Genomic DNA, 18,778 nt, shown 5'->3' on the forward strand with positions numbered 1-18,778 from the left:
AAAAAACTGATTCAAATGTATAAGACTAAGAGCTACACTTCAATAAATGGTCAAAGAATAGAAGCACTTAAGTTTTCAAAGGAAGAAATCCAAGCTATCAACAATCATATGAAAAATGTTCTAAATGACTAATAATTAAAGAAATGCAAGTTTAAGTAACTCTGAGGTTCTACCTCACAACTATCAGACAATTTATTTTTAATTTTTATTTTAGACAAATGCTAAAACTTAAATATATAATAAGAAAAAAGAAACATCATAAACTTAAATATAAAATAAAAAACAAAAAAAAGTCACATGCACAGCAGAACACAGGAGAGGATTCAAAATATAAAGCAATAACTGTTCATGTCAAGAAAGCCTATATATTAAAAACTGTACATTATGTCAAAAGCTGTCCATCTTTTCTTTGCTTCCTTGTAGGTTTTTTTCGGTTCTCTGCTGTATACTTTTTACTTTGTTCTTTTTTGCCCCTCCCTCCCCGCTACCCACTACCCCAAGGCTACAACTGAGCATTGGATATATTTATATATAGGTACTGATACATACATACACTTATACATATACACATACATATGTAAACATATACTTTCCCTAAGAGGTCCTTGTCCTAATCTTTGTGTTTATATTTGTGCACATCTCTTTTTTCCTCTCTCCTAACTCCTCTGCTTTACTTCTCCCTGCTACCTTACCCTCCTATTACTTAACCTACCCCAACTCCAACAATCCCTCCCTTATCCTCCCATTCCTCTAAATCTAAACCCTCTTCTATATCCCTCTTTTAAATTATTCCCACACCCACCCTCTAAAGATTCCTCCTTTATCCTCTCCCCACTCCCTATCCCCTTAGAGTTTTATTTCTTTTAAATTTACAAGACCTTTATACTCTTCTAAATGTATATGTATTTTTCCCTCTTAAAACCATTCCCAATAAGAGTAGGTTTCCAGAACTATCAGCCCTCCCCCCCATCTAATTCCTCTGTATTGGTTCTTTCTCTTGCACCTCATTTGTATGAGATAATTATTCTTTTAGCTGTACGTGAATGGTTTTACTTTTTGAAGTCATATCACACTCAGGTCTACCCCAATCTTCCTTATAAGTTACCTAATTACTAGTAACAATCTTAGACATAGATTTCACATTTTTCATACCTAAAAGATAAACATTCTATCCTTATTTAGTCCCTTGTAATTCGTCATTGGTATGTACCTTATATTTGTCTTGACCCTTGTATGTTAAATCTTCTATTGAGTTCAGGGTTTTGTTTTGTTTTTTAAACAAAGACCTGAAAGTCTGACAACTGATCAAATGTCCATTTTTTTCATTTAGAATTATGCTTAGCTTTGCTGGTTATGATATTTTGGGCCAGAAGCCCAGTTCTTTTGCTCTTCAAAGTGTTCCAAGAACTTCGATCTTTTAGTGTCACCACTGCTAGGTCTTGTGTGATTATAATTGCAGCATCATCACATATAAATTTTTTTTTTCTTGCTGCTCATAATATTTTGTCTTTGATCTGGGATTTCGGAATTTGACTATAATATTCCTGTGAGTTTTCCTCGTAGGAGCTCTTTTAGGTGGTGATCAGTGTATTTTTTCTATTTCTACTTTCCTCTCTTGTTCTAATGCTTCAGGACAATTTTCTTTAATTATTTCTTGTATTATTGTATTGAGATTCTTTTTTTTATCAGAACTTTCAGGTAGTTCAATTATTCTTATGTTTTCTCTTTTTGATCTGTTCTCTAGATCCATTTCACATTATTTTCTATTTTTCCATTTTTTCATTCTTCATATTTTGTTTTTTTCATTTCTTTATCTCTTATAACTTCACTGGCTTCCCCTTGCCCAATTCTGATTTTCAAAGAGTCATTTTCTTCCTTAAGATTCTGGATCTCAGCTATGCTCAAAGGACTATAAAAATGTGCATACCCTTTGACCCAGCAATAGAACTTCTAGGGCTGTATCCCAAAGAGATCATAAAAATGGGAAAAGGACCCACATGTACAAAAATATTTATAGCAGGTTTTTGTGGTGACCAAGAATTGGAAATTGAAGGGATGCCCATCAATAGGATGAACAAGTTGTGGTATATGAATGTAATGGAATACTATTGTGCTATATGAAATGATAAGCAGGCAGACTTCAGAAAAACCTGGAACGACTTATATGGACTGATGCTGAGGGAAGTGAGTAGAACCAAAAGAACATTGTACGCAGTAACAGCCACATTGTGCAATGACTAATATTGATAGATTTAAACCTTCTCAGCAGTGCAAGGATCTAAGACATCTTCAAAAGTCTCATGATGGAAAATGCTATCCACATCCAAAGAAAGACCTATGGAGTTTGAATGCAAATCGAAGCATACTATTTGCTCTTTTTTTCTTCTGTTTTGTTGTGTTTCCTCTTGTGGTTCCTCCTATTGGTTCTAATTCTTCTTTGCAATATCACTAATGTGAAAATATGTTTAATAGGAATGTACATGTATAGCCTATATCAGATTGCATGCCATCTTGGGAAGGAAGTTGGGGGAGAAAAATTTAAAACTCAAAAGCTTATGGAAATGATTGTTGATAAATCAAAATAAATTTTAATTAATAAAAAAAAGATTCTGGATCTCCTTTTCTAATTGGTTGACTTTCTTTTCATAATCTTGTTTTTCTTGTATTATTCTTATTTTTCTTTTTAGTTTTTCCTCAATCTCTCTCATTTGATTTTTAAAGTCTTTTTTACATTCTTCAATGAATTCTTTTTGGGCAGGTGACCATTTGACATTATTCTTTGGGGTAGAAGAGGGTTTCTTTGCTTCATTATCCTCCTCTGAAGATGCACCCAGATCTTCTCTATTTCCACAGTAGCTCTCTATGGTTGAATTCTTTCTCCTTTGCCTGTGCATTTTTTTAGTAATAGTTTAGTTTCTATAATCACCTATGGTCCTGGGGTATGTTGGATGGTGCCTCTGGCCTCTAATCCTCTTCAGTTCTCCCTTTTGACCTTGAACTCAAACCAAGACCCCCAGCCTCCTGTAAGTGCCCACCCCACTGCTTCTGTACTCACCAGGTGTGTGCTAGTTCCTTCTTGTGAGTCTCTGTGGCACACCTGGATCTAGTGTTGGGGGTGGGGCTAAAAGTTCCTGTGGCTAGGGCAGAGGCAGCCTCCCATACCAGCTAACCCCAGGGCTTGTCTGAAGTTGTTTAAGCAGGTTACCACTACTCCAACCCTAGCCTGGAGGTGTTTGCTCTACACAGGGAGGAAATCTCATCCTGGTATTTTTCTTCAGATCTTCTCCAATTGTCCCAAGAGGACCCCTCTTCTGACCCTACTCTTATTTGTTTGGATCTAAGTTCAACCAGAGGCCTATTTTATCTCTTTTGTGGAAGAAAATCTTGAGAGCTTGAAATTTTCTGACCTACTCCATCATCTTCCCAGAATCCTCTCCCAGACAATTTTTAACTGTACCAGAAAGTTACCCAATTGTGCACAGTTCTGACCCAGCAATACCAGTACTGGGCATATACCCTAAAGAAATCAAAGAAAGATGAAAAAGATCTATATGTGCAGAAATACATAACATTTCCTTTTGTGGCAGCCAAAAACTGAAAAATAAGGGGGTTTCTTCCTGTTGGGAATGGCTAACCACATTGTGGTATATGACTATAATTGTGCCATAAGAAATAATGAAATGGGGCAATTTCAGAGAAAACACCGCCCCCCTCCGCAGGAAGGGCAGATACGTGGCACAGTGGGTGGAGCTCTGACTCTAGAGCCAGGAAGACCTGAGTTCAAATCTGGTCTCAGACACTTGACACTTACTAGCTATGTGACCCTGGAGAAGTCACTTAACCCTGATTGCCTCACCAAAAAGCAAAAAAACAAAAAAGAAAACATAGAAAACTGGGAAGATTTTTATGAACTGATCCAAAGTGAAGTGAGTAGAACTAGAAGAACAATACATACTACAATAACACCATTATGAAAAAAATTTTTTTGAAAGACTTGAGAACTCTGATCAATGCAATGATAAACCATGAGTCCAGAAGAATGAAGGTGAAACAGTCTACTCTACTCCTGAAAGAAGTGATGAACTTAAAATGCAGAAAGAGACATATACCTTTGGACATGGCTAATGTGGGAATTTGTTTTGCTGGACTATATAGATACGTATTTAGGGATTTGTTTTTTGTTTCGTTTTTAATTTGTTCAATGGGATAGAGGAGTAATGGGAGGACCAGATTAATTTTTAAAATATTTGTTTCTTGAAAAATAGAAATAATAAACTAAAAAAAGAGAGTGGAAAACAAAATATGGGAAGGATTGAATGAAGTAATATGTAGTGATGAAAGTAGAGCCAAGAAAATAAAATGTACAACAACTTCAATAGTGTATATTTAAACAGCAAAGAACATTTTCTGATCACGACCATTCTCCAGAGTGGGGGAAAGAATAGGTGAAAAATGCTGCTTGCTCTGTCAGAACTTGTTGCTAATAGGAGAGGATTTTTTTGGGGGGGGCAGTGTATATAAGTAAATGACATGTTAAAAAAAAATCATGGATTTTAAAAAAGGGAGAAAGGAGAGAGGCATAATTCCTGTCTTCTTGGAAGTTTACATCTAACCAAGACAATACTATCAGGTAAACAGAGACTGAGAAAAGGAAAGACAAACCTTAAGACTGGTGTGATTAGAGCAGCTAGGTGGCACAGTGGATAGAGCACCAGCCCTGGAGTCAGGAGGACCTGAGTTCAAATTCAGTCTCAGACACATGACATTCACTAGCTGTGTGACCCTGGGCAAGTTATTTAATCCCAATTTCCTTGCCTTCCCAAATTGCCCCCCCCCCCCCCAAAAAAAAACTGGTGTGATTAATTTACCGAAGAGTCCGGGTTCTTAATCACGTAAGGTTTTCAAGTTAAGAACAGAAAGCTTCTGAAGCCAGTAGACACAGCCTGGGCACATCTATAGCACAGCCTCACATAACAGAATGCCCATGTGCCATGCAAATTCCAACTATTCACTATGTCCATTCCTCCCCTGCCCCTGCCTCCTCACCTTCTCTGGAGGCACTCCAGGGTATGTTCCAGGCTTTGCCAATCCTATCTTCTGACAGAAAGGCTCAGTGACAGAACTGGCCTCAGTATAGAGCTTCTGGCTGTAGAACCTATAGGCCAAGTGACCGGTGCAGCAGGCTGCCAGGCAAGAGAAAAGAATATGAGAAGTCCAATTCCCATTCCCCACTCCTGTCTCAATTGCTAAATGGGGTGGAGGGAATATCTGAGCCTGAGCAAACCACTCCAGTTAGGCAAATTTACTTCTCCCTAAGTAAAATCAGTGGTGTGGCACATGGAGAGAAAACTGACCTCTAAGTCAGCAAGTTCTGGGCTCAAGTCTTCCTTATATATTCTGGCTGTGTAACCGTGGGCAACTGACTTAACCTCTCCATGCCTGGGAAACCCAAAAAGACTAAATTGCAGGTGCCTAAATGCTGCACTGATGAAGGGTACTCCTCCCAGGGAGATATGTGCCCCAATAAAATCACAGGTCTCATTAAAAAGCAAACAAACAACTTCCTTCGACATTGCACAGTTTGGCTAAAATCGATTTTTTTTCATGTGCCAACAACTCTTTCTCTCATCTCCCTTTAAAAGGATTTGGCTTCCTTCATCAAGTTTTCCTAGATTAGCACTATATTTAGCCTGTTCTTCATTCTCTACATCTGCAGGATTTTCAACTACGTGAACTCTCAATTATATGTAACATATTTCATTAAACACTCCACTGTTCTATTTCTATTACCATGGATAACTGAAAGGATGGCTGTACATGGAAAACTCCTCTCTACTTCTTTAGCCTGTAAGATTCAGGGATGAGAATGGTTACTTCTACAGTCTTTCCTAACTTCCACAGTGACAAAGGCCCATAGGAAGTGTCGATTGCTTGGCCAGCCTTCTAGGAAAGGTTCTATGTGGACATACCTGTCACAGTATGTATGTAACAAGCAGAAAGATACCTTCCATGAGCACCCTAACAGAGAACACCTAAGCACTGACCAGTGATTCCAAGGTACTCTGCCTGTTCTTGGTCCTTCAGGCCCTCTAAAGCTTCCAGCATCCAGACAACAGCACGGTGACAACTCTCTACTAGCTGGGTCAGGTCAGGCAAATCAGTTACCTAAAGAAACACAGGGGTGAGATTAGGGAATGCGAGAAACCCCTGCCACCACTTAAAAGAAATAACAGCAGCAACAACAATACTCAACCTGTCCATTTGGGTCCTTTAAGCAAGACCAAAGCAATACTTTTAGGAAAAGAGCTATCACCCAGCTGCACCAAACCAAGAGTACCTTAGAACCATTGAAGAAATCATAAACCATTCTGGTATAGAGTTGGAGCCCATGGAAATGCATCTGAGCCAAGACCTGATGCTGTTTAGGGCAATCCACAGGAGTCTACAAGGGTAAGAAGCAGCAGAAAACTAGTTAATGGGGAAGCAAGTATGAAGGGAGAGCCCAAGCTAGAGAAAAGAAGGACCAGGAGAGAGGCAGCAAGGTGGGAGAGAATGACTACTGCCAACTCTGAATATCTCACCTGCCAGCTGGCTACATGTGGCCCAACAACAAGCCTGTCAAGGTCAGAGTAAGAGTTCCCAGAGTTGATCAGAGACCCTCAGCTGGCAGGAAGTTTGAGATGGGTCCTCCCCAACCCACTCCCCCTACTTACATCACTTACACTGTCCCGAAGTTGGCGAAGAAGATGACAGTATCTGCCCAAGAAGGCAGAAAAGCCTAGGATGGTGTCCACATCATACTTTTTCGGGGTATTACTCTCTAGGACGGAGACGATGAACTGGCAAGTCTCAACAAGGGCCCTAAGTGAGGACAGTGGGCCCTTGCCCCCAAAGCCAAGGGTAACTGCAGCCTTGCGCAATAGTTCACCCACTGCCCCACAGGCTCCTGCCAGCAACCTCTGCAGTTCTACCCCAAAGAGGCACAGCTGGAGGCTAGGGGCCAGGTCTGTGTTTCCTAGATAACCATGGGCTTCCTGCACAGCCCTAGTGGCCTCATCACAGCAGTTGCTCAGGCAGAGCCGCCGGCACTGTTCTAAGGTGAGCTCTAGGAGGCAGAGGGCCCTGCAGGGAGAGAGAGGACGTGAGGGGCAGGCTTCCTCACCAACCAGCACTTTGATCACACAGGTAGAGAGCTGTTCACTGAGGAAGCAGGCATCTGCCTCACTCAAACGATGGCCACTAGCTTCAAAGAGCCGACAGGCAGCTTCAGCTTGACAAGCCGTTGGAGAAGCAAAAAGGGGGAATTTACAGGGGGTACTTTCATCTTCCAGGAGTACCAGGAAGCTCAGGGCCCACAGGCGAACAGAGAAGGCTGATTGTCGTTCCCCAATTGCTTCTGCCCCCTTCCAAAGCAAAGAGAAGGTGCCTCGGGCAATAGCCTCGTAATCCTGGGATGCACCCACAGGCACATGCTGCAATAGGCAGGCATGCAATGATTGGGTCAGGTGACGAATAGCTTCTGGGGCCACCTGGGCAGTAATATTCCGCAAGAGGACAAAAAGGATCCGTTCCAAGTAGAGGGGTGAGCGATGGGGGGTTGCTGTCAAGTAGCCATCACAGGCCAACTCTGCCAGCTCTAAGAGGCTGCCCAGGTGCTCAGGGCAAGCCAGCCCAGCCACCACTTGCTGGTTGCAGGCCCTCAGAATGCCATCACATGCCAGTCGTTGTTCTGTTGCAAGTGAGCGGCCTGTGGGGCTATCCAGAGGTCTGGACAGGAACTCCTGAAAGGAAAGGAGTTTGTAAATTAGGTCACCAAGGGAAGGAAGGAGGTAGAGAAAGGGGGCTGGATATCAGGGCATTCAGTAATAATGTCTATCTTTTGTCTTATTAACTTAACAAAAAGGAGGGGAAAGGTTTTAACCTCCAAGACACCCCAGCTTGGTATCTCATTTTCGACTCAGGTCCTCTCTGACCGATAATACTACTCAACGTTGGTTGGTAAAAACCTCAGGAAGACATTCCAGTCTCTCAAAGGCAGAAAGTACCCTGGCCCACCAATGACCCTAACCTTCAGTTCAACCAGCAAAGCCTTGGCCTCCTCTTGGCTGCTCATCCATTTTCCAAAGTCTGCTCCTTTAAAGTTCTTCATGGCTCAGATGAGCTGCCAAAATAGAAAAAGGATTCAGGATAGTTAGCTAGGTCCAGCTAGATGGAAAGATAGACTCAATATTAAGTAAGTATGCAAAAAGACCCATGTCATCCCTTCTATCAATCTCTCATTGATAATGAATGGCCTTTTCCCACTTAGACTGCAGATCAGATTGTTTTACACCCACCTAGTATTCCTCTTTTTATTAAGTAGGACCCTCACTCACTTTGAAGGCTACACAAATGAGACATTGGCTCTAGCAGATACTGCCCTGCTGGCATGTCTTTCAGGGACTAGCCTAAATAAATTCAAAAAAAGTTAATCACAAGATAGGTGGCCACTAGGCGATAAATTCATTTGGACTCGGCTACACAAGAATTCAGTAACTTACTTAGGCAAGGGCTATGGATGACGTCCTAGTGGGGATCATAGAACCATCTCTGAAGCAATACCATGTTTATTTAGGTTTATTTGTGCATTGGTTATACTGCGAATTGTGTGTGTAACCTTCTTCCAAACTAGAAGCTGACTGAGGGGGCCGTGTGACCCTGGGCGAGTCTTTTAATGCTTCCGAATCTGTCTCTTCACATGGGCTTGACAACAATGCTTGGAAATTTTATCTTACAGAGGTGTAACAACAACAATAATAATAGCAGCTAGCACAGTGCAATAAAGTTTACAAAGTACAAATATTATCTCATTCTATCCTCACAACAACCCTGTGAGGTAGGTACTAATATCCCCATTTTACAGATGATGACTGTAGGGGTCAAGTGACTTGTCCAAGATCACACAGCTTATAAGTATCTGAGGCAGAATTTTTATCTCCAGGTCCTGTACTATGCTACCTAGCTGCCACCCATGAAGAAAACTCTTTTCTCCATTTTTACAATGAACTAAGAGGCAAAGTTCTAGCTGAGAAGGTAATAGGAATGGAAGATTTGAGGAGGGATGAAAAGATTCAGAAGAACTGAGGTGGAGAGTAGAATAATCAATCAATTAGGGACATTTAAAAGGTTTGACTTTAAAAAAAAAAAAAAAAGGACTGACTTACTGTAGTTAAGAGCCCAGTTGAGTTTATGTAACATAAATTTGTAGTCGATCCAGTCAACATGATTTTATTTCTTTCATCCTGCTTTATTTGGCAGCACATGAGTAGGAATGAAGACAGAGGACAGTAAGACCCATTCAGGGCTGAGGCTTAGGAAGGCATGACTGGGGATAGGATATGGGTGCAAGGAATTCAAGAGAAGAGGAAAGTGTAGACTTGGAAGTGGCTCACTAAGCAGTCAAGATGGGGAAGGGATGAGAGTGTAGACAGTGCAGTGATGATGACCAGGTAAAGATCTAAAGGGTCAAGGGATTGGAGATCACAGTGAGGAAGAACAGGCTCTGGGGTTACAAGGCTAAAAGAAAATGTAATCAGATAAGAGAATCTCAGAGTTTATAAACACAAAAGTGGAGCATTCGTGGGTGATGTTAGGATCAAGAATATGACCATCTCTGTAGCTCACTCTCTACGATCCACCATTCAACCAAAAATTTCATCATTCAACCAAAACTGCTCTCCAAATTACTTACTAATTATAATCTCTTAATCATTAAACCTAATAGCCTTTTCTCAAGCTTCATCCTTCTTGACCTTTCTGCAGCTTTGACATGTCAATCACCATCTTTGATACTCTTCTTTATAGGTTTTCATGACATTACTCTCTCCTGGTTCTCTTCCTACCTATCTGACTGACCACTCCTTAGTCTCATTTGCTAGATCTTCATCCACATCATGCCCACTAATCATGGATGTCCCACAGGACTCTGTCCTGGGTCCTCTTCTATTTTTGCAATCAGAAGTTGGCAGCCTGCTTTTGTAGGTTTATGAGCTAAGAATGGGGTTTTTTTAAAAACATTTTAAGTGGTTAAAAAAAAATCAAAATAATACTATTTCCTGACATTTAATAACACAGTTATAATTTAACAGTGTTTGTCAAAAAAGTGGACTTTAAATGTCGCTCTTTTAAGGAACAGTGGAGTGTGGTTTATTTTGATATTGAATTAAAAGACAAGGCATTTTATGTATTAGGTAATAACACTATTGTTGTTGTTCAGTCATGTATGACTCTTTGTGACCCCAAGGACACTGTCCATGGGATTTTCTTGGCAAAGGCAGAGTGGTTTGCCATTTTCTTCTCCAGATGATTAAGGCAAACTAAGATTAAGTGACTTGCCCAGGTCACACAGCTAGTAAATGTCTGAGGCTGGATTTGGACAGGTGTTCCTGACTCCAGGCACAGCATTCTATCCACTGAGCCATCTAACTGTCAATAACACTATACCTGTACTAAAAGAATATATGCTGACATTACCAGACTAAGCACACAATATTCCCAACTCACAGGAAAGCAATGGTCAGAAAAATGAGAAAACTTTAAATGAAATAAGAATTTCTTTTTTTTTTCTTTTTTAGGCAATTGGGGTTAAGTGACTTGCCCAGGGTCACACAGCTAGTGTCAAGTGTTTGGTCAGAGGCCGGATTTGAACTCAGGTCCTCCTGAATTCAGTGCCGGTGCTCTATCCACTGTGCCACCTAGCTGCCCCCTGAAAGCAGAATTTCTTGACAAAAATTAAAAACGAAAAGTTTCCAAGTGCCTCATTTGTTAGCCAAGAAAGTTAATTGAATCTTAAATGTGTTTACAGCAGCTGAAAAAATGTGTCCAAAGAAAACAAACTAGTTTAAAGACTTTCAGCCTTTTGGCTCAATTAAAATCATATGCTCCTGGATTCATATCAGTATTTGGCATACCTATCCATGTGAAAAGACATTTTCAAAGATGAAATACATAAAATTCTCATTACAGATCAGCATTAATTGATGAATGTTTGCAATCAATTTTAATGAGAGGGAACACTTTGGACCCCAATTAAGCAAAACATGATCCCCCAGGAAAAGAATTCCATTCTACTCATTAATAGACCTGTATTAAAAAATAAAAACCTGAACCCAATTATTATTATATTTTTAATCTCATCAACAAAAAAGTGATGGAAGTTTGTTTTCTCTTGTTACATATGCACCTACATAGTATCCTCAATTTTGCCTCTTGGCCCACAAAGACCCAAGTATTTACCACGTAGTCGTTTTACAAAAAAAGTATGCCTGTTCCCTAGCCCTATACTATTTCCTTTGGTGATCTCATCACTTCCCATGGTTTCAATTCTCATCTCCACTTATCCAGCTCCATTCTCTCTGCTGATTCCAGTTCTCATCTCCACTGCCTATTAGACATTTCCAAATGGAGGTCTCCTAGACATCTTAAACTCAACATGTCCAGACTAAACTCATTATCTTTTCTTCAAAACCCTTTCTTCTTCCTAACTTCCCTATTTATGTGGAGGGTCAGTACCACCATCCTCCCAGTCACCCCAGCTCAGAACCTGGGTGTCACCCTTGACTCCTCACTGCCTTGCCTGCCCCCCCCCCCCCATCCAATCTGCTGCCAAGGCCTGTAGATTTTAACCTTCCTCCCATCTAGAAGTGCCTGGCATACAGTAGGGGCTTAACATCAATGTTTTATTGGCTGAACGATTCATTAGAACGAGATGTCATTATAGAAGGCAGTTCTGCCCCTTAAGGGCTACTAGGGGACCCGCCTTGTCCACATAAGTGTATTGCACTGCGGCTCATCCCTTAGCGCCCAGGTGACACCCACCCACCCGGCCCCCCTTCCCCACCTCCCGGCTCCCACGGCCGCCCCTCCCCCATCCAGCAGACGCTCCATCCACACCCGGGCTCAGCGGCCAGGCCGAGGGAGAGTCACTCTGGCCTCGGTCTCTTTCACTTTAGGCCAAAACTTCGGCCTCCCCCTTCATCCTGACCCCACCACCTCATGCAAAACAAGCTTCCAGAAAACCACCCCCTCCCCGCTGCCCTCTCTACTTTCCCCAACGGTAAGACGAAGATCCGGGAGGTAAAAGGAGCCCCCCACTTGCCTTCAGTCGGGGTCAGGGAGCCAAAGGAAAAGAAGAGCTCAGAGACACGACCAGACGGTACCATACTCTTCGCGCGCCAGCCTTTCATTCAAATATCAGAGGCCGGCCAATCAGCGGGTGCCATCGTCATTTAGGCGCGACCCGCATGGGATGCCGGGAGTCGTAGTTCCTCATCCCTAGGCCTGTCAGGAGCACGTGATCACAATACGTGCCCTCCCCTCCCCAGGCCGGTTGGGGAGCTTCAGGGTGGGGCTTACTTTTCGCAGTTTGGGGTGGGGAGCCCTAAAATTGAATTCTCTCTCTCCCGTTACTTTTTCTCTTATAAGAAAGTTGACCTTTCCCCTCCTGCAAACTTGGTCCCTTCTCGGAGCAGGAAAATGCCGAAGAGGCTTAAGTGGCAACAGAGCGAAGGAAAGTTTGATTTTTAAAAATAATTTTTTCATTGGAATTAATGCTGCTTGTGAATCCTGGGCCTATTACTTCCTGGACTTCGTAGGATCATTTTCTTTTTTCTTCTCCCTGTCTCTCTCTGCCTTTGGAGCCTCAGTGACACAAGAGTTGCAAACAGATTTTTTTTTCTTTTAATAATTGAGTTTGGGGCTGGATGTTATTTCGAGCTGGTTTTTGCTGGTTTTCCTTTTTTCTTTAATTTTCCAACGCTCATTTCCAAATATTTGTATTTGTTTTCTTAGAAAAATTCTTGCTAGCCAGTCTAGCTTTTTAGCATTTTCTAAAAACTGTTTTTTGTTATTGCTGTCTTGTGCTGCTACGACTATGCCTCAAAGAGGCCAAACATCAAAATAAAAGTCTCATAATATTTAAATATTCATAACTACACCTTCGGTAGAAGCAAAGGTCGGGAAAGAAAGAAGATGCTATTCAGTTGGGAGACGGCTAAGAATGCTGTGATACATGAGTGTAATGGAATATTACTTGTGCCTTTATAAATGATGAATATGAAAAATGGCATGCAAATTGGTGCAAAGTAAAATGAGCAGAATAAAGTAAACAGTATACAATGCGATCACAACAATAGAAAAGGGAATAAAAGCAACAAAAACAAAAGCCTGAAACTGGACCCTGTGATCAAGCTTCACCCTGAAAAAAAAGAGAAAATGCACTGCTCTCCCTTTGAAGAAGTGGGAAGTTATGGATGTGGAATGTTACATGTAATGTGTTGATTAGTTATGATGAACTGTTTTGTTTTGTTTTTTTCCTTTTCTCTTTTAAATTCTTTGTTACTAGGGATGACTTTAGCTAGGGGAAGGGCAGGGGTATATTTGGAAATAAAGGTGATGTGAAAACAAAAGACATCAATAAAAGTCAAAAATAAATTTTTCTCAGTGAGAATACTCTCATGATGAATTCACTGTATTTCATAGAACTTCAAATACAATAAATGTGCTTGTGATAGTTAATGAAGCCTAAAACCATAAACTAAGGACTCTCGATTGTTTCTGCTCATTTGCATGAGATACAAACTTATTGAATGTTGCCCACCTATTCATATGCTAATTGTTGGTTCCGGTTATCTGTATTTAGGTAATTCCCACATGTTGCTTTGTAGTAGCATTACCTATTAATTGTACTGACTTGAAATTTTTTATTTATTCAAGTCAGTCAGGCATGAGCATTTATTAAATGTCTACTATGTGCCAGGCAATGGGGATACAAAGAAAGGTAAAAGTCCCTGATCTCAAGGAGCTTAGCCCCTAAATTGGGGGAAGTGGGGGGGGAGAGGAGTGGTGGAATGAGCATTTATATAACACCTACTGTGTGCCAGGCACTGAGGCAAGCTGTGGGGATACGGAGAAAGGTAAAAGACAGTTTGGGCTCCAAGGAGCTATCAGTCGAATGGGGGAGACATGAAAACAGCTATGAGATAGAGACAGGATAAATAGGAGATAATTAATAAGTGGAAGGAACTAGCATTCTTACAGAAGGTTGGGATTTTAGCTGAGACTAAGCTAGAGGGCAGAGAAGAGAAAGGAAAGAGTTTTCAGGGTGGGAGTGGGAGTGAAGGAAGGGGACAGCAAGTGAAAAAGCCTGGAGTCAGAGTTTAATGTGAGGAAGAGCAATGAAGCCAATGTCAGTGGATCATAGAATATGTAATGGGTTTTAATAAATAAGAAGCCTGAAGTGGATAGACCACTGACCCTGGAGTCAGGAGGACCTGAGTTCAAATCCAGCCTCTTGACAAATCCAGATACTTGCCACAGTCACTAGCTATGTAACCCTGGGCAGGTCACTTAACCCCATTGCCTAGCAAAAAACAAAAACGAAAAAACAAAAAAATAAATACATAAGAAGCCTGGAAAGGCAGGAAGGGGCAAGGTTACAGAAGGCTTTAAAAATCAAACAGAAGGGGCAGCTAGGTGGCCCAGTGGATAGAGCTCTGGCCTTGGAGTCAGGAGGACCTTAGTTCAAATCCAGCCTCAGAAACTTAACACTTACTAGCTGTGTGACCCTAGACAAGTCACTTAACCCTGACTGCCTCACGAAAAAAAAAATAAAATAAAAATCAAACACAGGTATTTGATCCTGGAGGTAATAAGGAGCAGATGGACTGCTAGATGCACTGGCCTGAAGTCAGGAAAACCTGAATTCAAACAGAGCCTCAAACACTTACTAGCTATGTGACCCTAGGCATGTCTCTTACCCTATGTTTGCCTCATTTCTTCAACTGTTTGTTCAGTTGTGTCTGACCCTTTGTGGCCCTGTTTGGTATTTTCTTGGCAGAGATACTGGTATGGTTTGCCATTTCCTTCTCCAGCTCATTTTACAGAAGAAGAAACTGAGGCAAACAGGGTTAAGTGACTTGCCCAGGGTCACATAGCTAGTAAGTATCTGAGGCCAGATTTGAACTCAGGAAGATGAGTCGTCCCAACCCTAGGCCTAGTGCTCTGTCCACTTCACCACCAAGCTGCCCCAAGAGAGTATAAATACCAGCAAATCTTTGGAGCTTGACACAGATCTAGCCAACTAGGAGTCAGAATGCTATGACAGTTGCTGAAGTGTTATGAGAAAACTATTTCTCAGAGTATGGCTTCCCTGCCAGGATCCACTCTGCCTAAGGTATGGACTTTGGAAGCAAACAATTTCTAACTGGGGTAAGGGTCTGGGGTAAGGGTAAGGCCTTTTGTATACCTTAGACTCTTCCTGAGCTAGAGTCTCAGTCTACTTTCTGAGTTGGAAAAAGAACTGAGCTCAGTGCCAGAAGTTCCACTTTGTGAAGCAGGGAGTTCTCTGTGTCTGGAATAATAATAGCTTACATTTATGTAGTTCTTTAAGGTTTGCAAAAGAATTTATGTTGTCTCATTTAATCCTCATGACAACCCTTTGAAAACCAGTTTATTGGAAGTTATGGCCAAGATGGACATCTAAACTGAAGGCAAAGCACCTAGCTCCCATGTATTTACTCCAGCAGAACCCTGAAATTCACACTAGACTGAATAATGATGGAGAAATCCAATGAGAAACTATAAGTGACATCATCTGCCCCAAAACTGCACAGAAAGTAAATCATTGGCCTACCGAGAATAGGAAAGGACTTGCCCAACCGTTAGCAAAGCCAACAACAGCACTACCCAGGAAAATCAGAAAAGGAAATAAAAGGAAATGTATAGCTTGCAAGGGGTGGAGCAGCATCATGGGAGGGTTCCCCTGAGAAAGCCCCCCCACAGTAGTTGGAAAGCCCCGGTGAGGGGAATTTGGAAGCCCCAGGGAATAGCAGCTGGCAGGCCATAGAGATGTCAATCATCCTGGTGCTACAGTGCTCAGAATAGGACAGCCCAGGTCTAGGAACTCTGAGGTCTCTAACACTCCATCCTGAGATACTAGAAAGGGCCCTAATGATACAGATCTCTGAACCTCAAAGAACCAGGGTGGGGGAGCACGCCCCAGGAAGTAGAGGTTCACAGAACAAGTCAGGGGAGCCTCAGTGTGACCAAGCAAGGGCAAACGCCACACTCAAATTTACCTCTTTACAGAAAAGCCCCAGAATGCCACACCAGTCAAACTACCAAAAGATTACCTTATTGTGCTAGGGGGAAAAAAATGAAATTTATATGAAGGAACTCACTACTTGCCAAAAACTGTTGGGAAAACTGGAAAGCAGGCTGGCCAAGAACAGAGGAACATCTCACATTGATGTGTGATAAGATAAGTTCAGAATGGGTACATGATTCAGACATAAAACACTACATTGTAAACAAATTAGAAGCAGAGGAAAGCACATAATCAGATCTATGAAGAAGGGAAAGAGTTCATGACCAAACAAGGGACAAAGAAGATCACAGAAGGTAAAATGGACAATTTGGATTACATAAAATTAAAAAGTTTTAGCACAAACAAAACCAGTGAAACTAAAACTAGAAAGAAGCAAGTAAATGGGAAAAAAAAAGTCTTTGCAGCAAGTTTCTCTGATAATGATCTCAGTTCTAAAATATGTAGGGAACTGATTCAAATTTATAAGAATAAGAGAGCCATTCCCCAATTGATAAAATGGTTAAAGGATATGTTAAGTTAAAGTTAGTTATCAGCTATCAATTGCCACATGAAAAAATGTTCCATATCACAAATAATCAGAGAAATGCAGATTAAAACAATTCTGAGATTCCACTTCATACCCATCAGTTTAGAAAGCTGTCAAAAAAGGAAAATGAAAAATGTTGGAGAGACTGTGGAAAAAGAGATACCATTCTGTAGTATGGCACTATGAACACCACTTCACACACATACACATATACACATATATAAATATATGTATGGGTCTGTGTACATATGTATATATGTGTGTGTGTATGTATGTGTGTATATATCTACATATACATATCTATATATCTATATCTATATAAATTTTGGAGGTGGGAGCATAATCAACCTGAGAATTTGTTTTGCTTTACTATGTGTATTGTTACAGGGGCCTTTGTTTGCTTTTTCGATGGGAGGGGAGAGGTAGGAAAGAAAAATATGGCTTTTTGTGCATTGAAAAGAAAAAATTTAATTAAAAAAAAAAAAGCCCCAGGGAATGATCAAGGCACTACAAACAGTGCATCAAAATTCCACACACAATTCCATTGGGGGAATTGGTCAGATTTCTGAAAAGAGTCAGTGAAATACAATGATAGACCTTCAGTTAAGTAGACTTTGAGAAGGGCCTGCTTTTCTGTTATAGAGTCATTGTGAGAGCTGGATAAAAATTCATAATATGATGGTTCTGTTGGCCATTTGGAACTACCGAAGAGTTAGGGAACTCAAGAAAGTGCCTCCAGACACTGGGGAACCTCAGTGCAGACAATAGGGAAGGGCTGAAGGGAAAGACAGCTCCTGACAATACTCCAGTTGGAGAGGTTCCTTGTTTTTCCTTCCTTCTTGAAGAGGACCATGACGTCATGGAGGGGATGCCAGGACATGCAAGTGAATTGGATTTAAGTGAGGGAGGGCTGTGCAAAGTCACTAGCCTCATTTCTCCTCTGCAGCCATCTGGGTCCAGTGGCCAGATTCACATCAGAATGCCTGGAGATGGCCCCAGATGCAGTGGAAGACCTTGGCCTTTTTTAAAGCTAAGGTCTTTAGCAGGTCTCAGTTTGACTGAGGTGACACTCATTCAATGATTAGGCCTAGGTTGGAGAAGCTCCTAGGAAACAGAGGGTACCCATAGGAGAGTGTGGTAGTCAGTCTGAACCATTTACAAGTATAGGACTGGAATTGCAGATCAGTAGGTCTCTGAATATTGACAACCATCCAAATGATGAGGATGGGATCTAGACCCAGAAAGGAAAAAACCCTGGACTTTCATCCCATCAACTGGCCTTTCATTGTGGCTACATCCAATTTCCCCTCCGTTGTCTTACCTCCCTATGGCCCCTGGCCACTTCCCACACTTAATCCTAGCTAGGCTCCATTGTCCAGGTCCCAGGAGTTCTGTTCACCCCAGCTTACTGGCCACTCCCATCCAGATCTCCTTAGGCCCCTCCTCCCATCACCCAAACTACTTGGCCACTCCTAGATTCCTCCCACAGGCTTTCTGTACATAAGGTCCATCTTATGCTCAGATTTCTTAAGAGTCTAGCTAATATGGCGAATCTTCAATAAACCTTGTTTTTGGATGAAAGAAGGCTTGGGTCGAATTCTTTTGAACAGGACCCTCGTGTCATGATTTTGGGATTCCAGGACCCCTAACCTCTGTACCTCATCACAAAAGCTCAGGAGTTCATGGTGGAAGTTCTAGGACTATGTAGCAGGTAAAATTGATGAAACAAGCAGAGGCAAAGAGGAAACAAATAATCACCTTTTTTTTCCCCAGATAATATGATTATTTGGAGCAGACCTGCACAACTTGGCAGCAGGTAGGGGCCAAAATTAAAATAGGCTAAACTTCTTCTAGCCTGAAGACAGGTTAGACTAGAGACAGACTGACCATGGTTGGTTGCTGAAGGTCACAGGACAGAGGGTGTAGTGGCAACCCTACATTTTTCAAGGGCTATCTGAAATCCTTTAGCATAACAAAAGGAGCCTTTGGGCTGTATGTTGTGCAGGCCTGGTTTAGAGTACTCTACAGATTTAGCTAAAATTAACCAAAACAATTAATAACTTCAGCAAAGTATCAAGTTTTAAAATAAACCCACATAAAGTATCAGC

General features: G+C 41.5%; 1 protein-coding gene across 6 annotated transcripts in view; it reads right to left on the minus strand.

The window, feature by feature from the left end:
* ESPL1 (extra spindle pole bodies like 1, separase) overlaps positions 1-18,778 on the minus strand; it is a 65,107-nt gene that overhangs the window by 33,813 nt on the left and 12,516 nt on the right. For 2 of the 6 annotated variants that reach the window (XM_027858381.1, XM_027858377.1), the window contains exons 1-6: positions 12,137-12,218; positions 8,069-8,161; positions 6,714-7,781; positions 6,338-6,442; positions 6,045-6,165; positions 5,047-5,183 (exon numbers count right to left, since the gene is read on the minus strand). In XM_027858381.1, coding sequence (XP_027714182.1) covers positions 5,047-5,183; positions 6,045-6,165; positions 6,338-6,442; positions 6,714-7,781; positions 8,069-8,149 — 1,512 coding nt within the window. In that variant the 5' untranslated portion in view covers positions 8,150-8,161; positions 12,137-12,218. Of the gene's footprint in view, positions 1-5,046; positions 5,184-6,044; positions 6,166-6,337; positions 6,443-6,713; positions 7,782-8,068; positions 8,162-12,136; positions 12,219-18,778 lie in introns of those variants that run through there. The other 4 variants (XM_027858379.1, XM_027858378.1, XM_027858380.1 and 1 more) reach the window with 3 other exon arrangements.

Source organism: Vombatus ursinus, unplaced genomic scaffold, assembly GCF_900497805.2.
Source record: "Vombatus ursinus unplaced genomic scaffold, bare-nosed wombat genome assembly UNPS02012958.1, whole genome shotgun sequence".
Classification (NCBI taxonomy): domain Eukaryota; kingdom Metazoa; phylum Chordata; class Mammalia; order Diprotodontia; family Vombatidae; genus Vombatus; species Vombatus ursinus.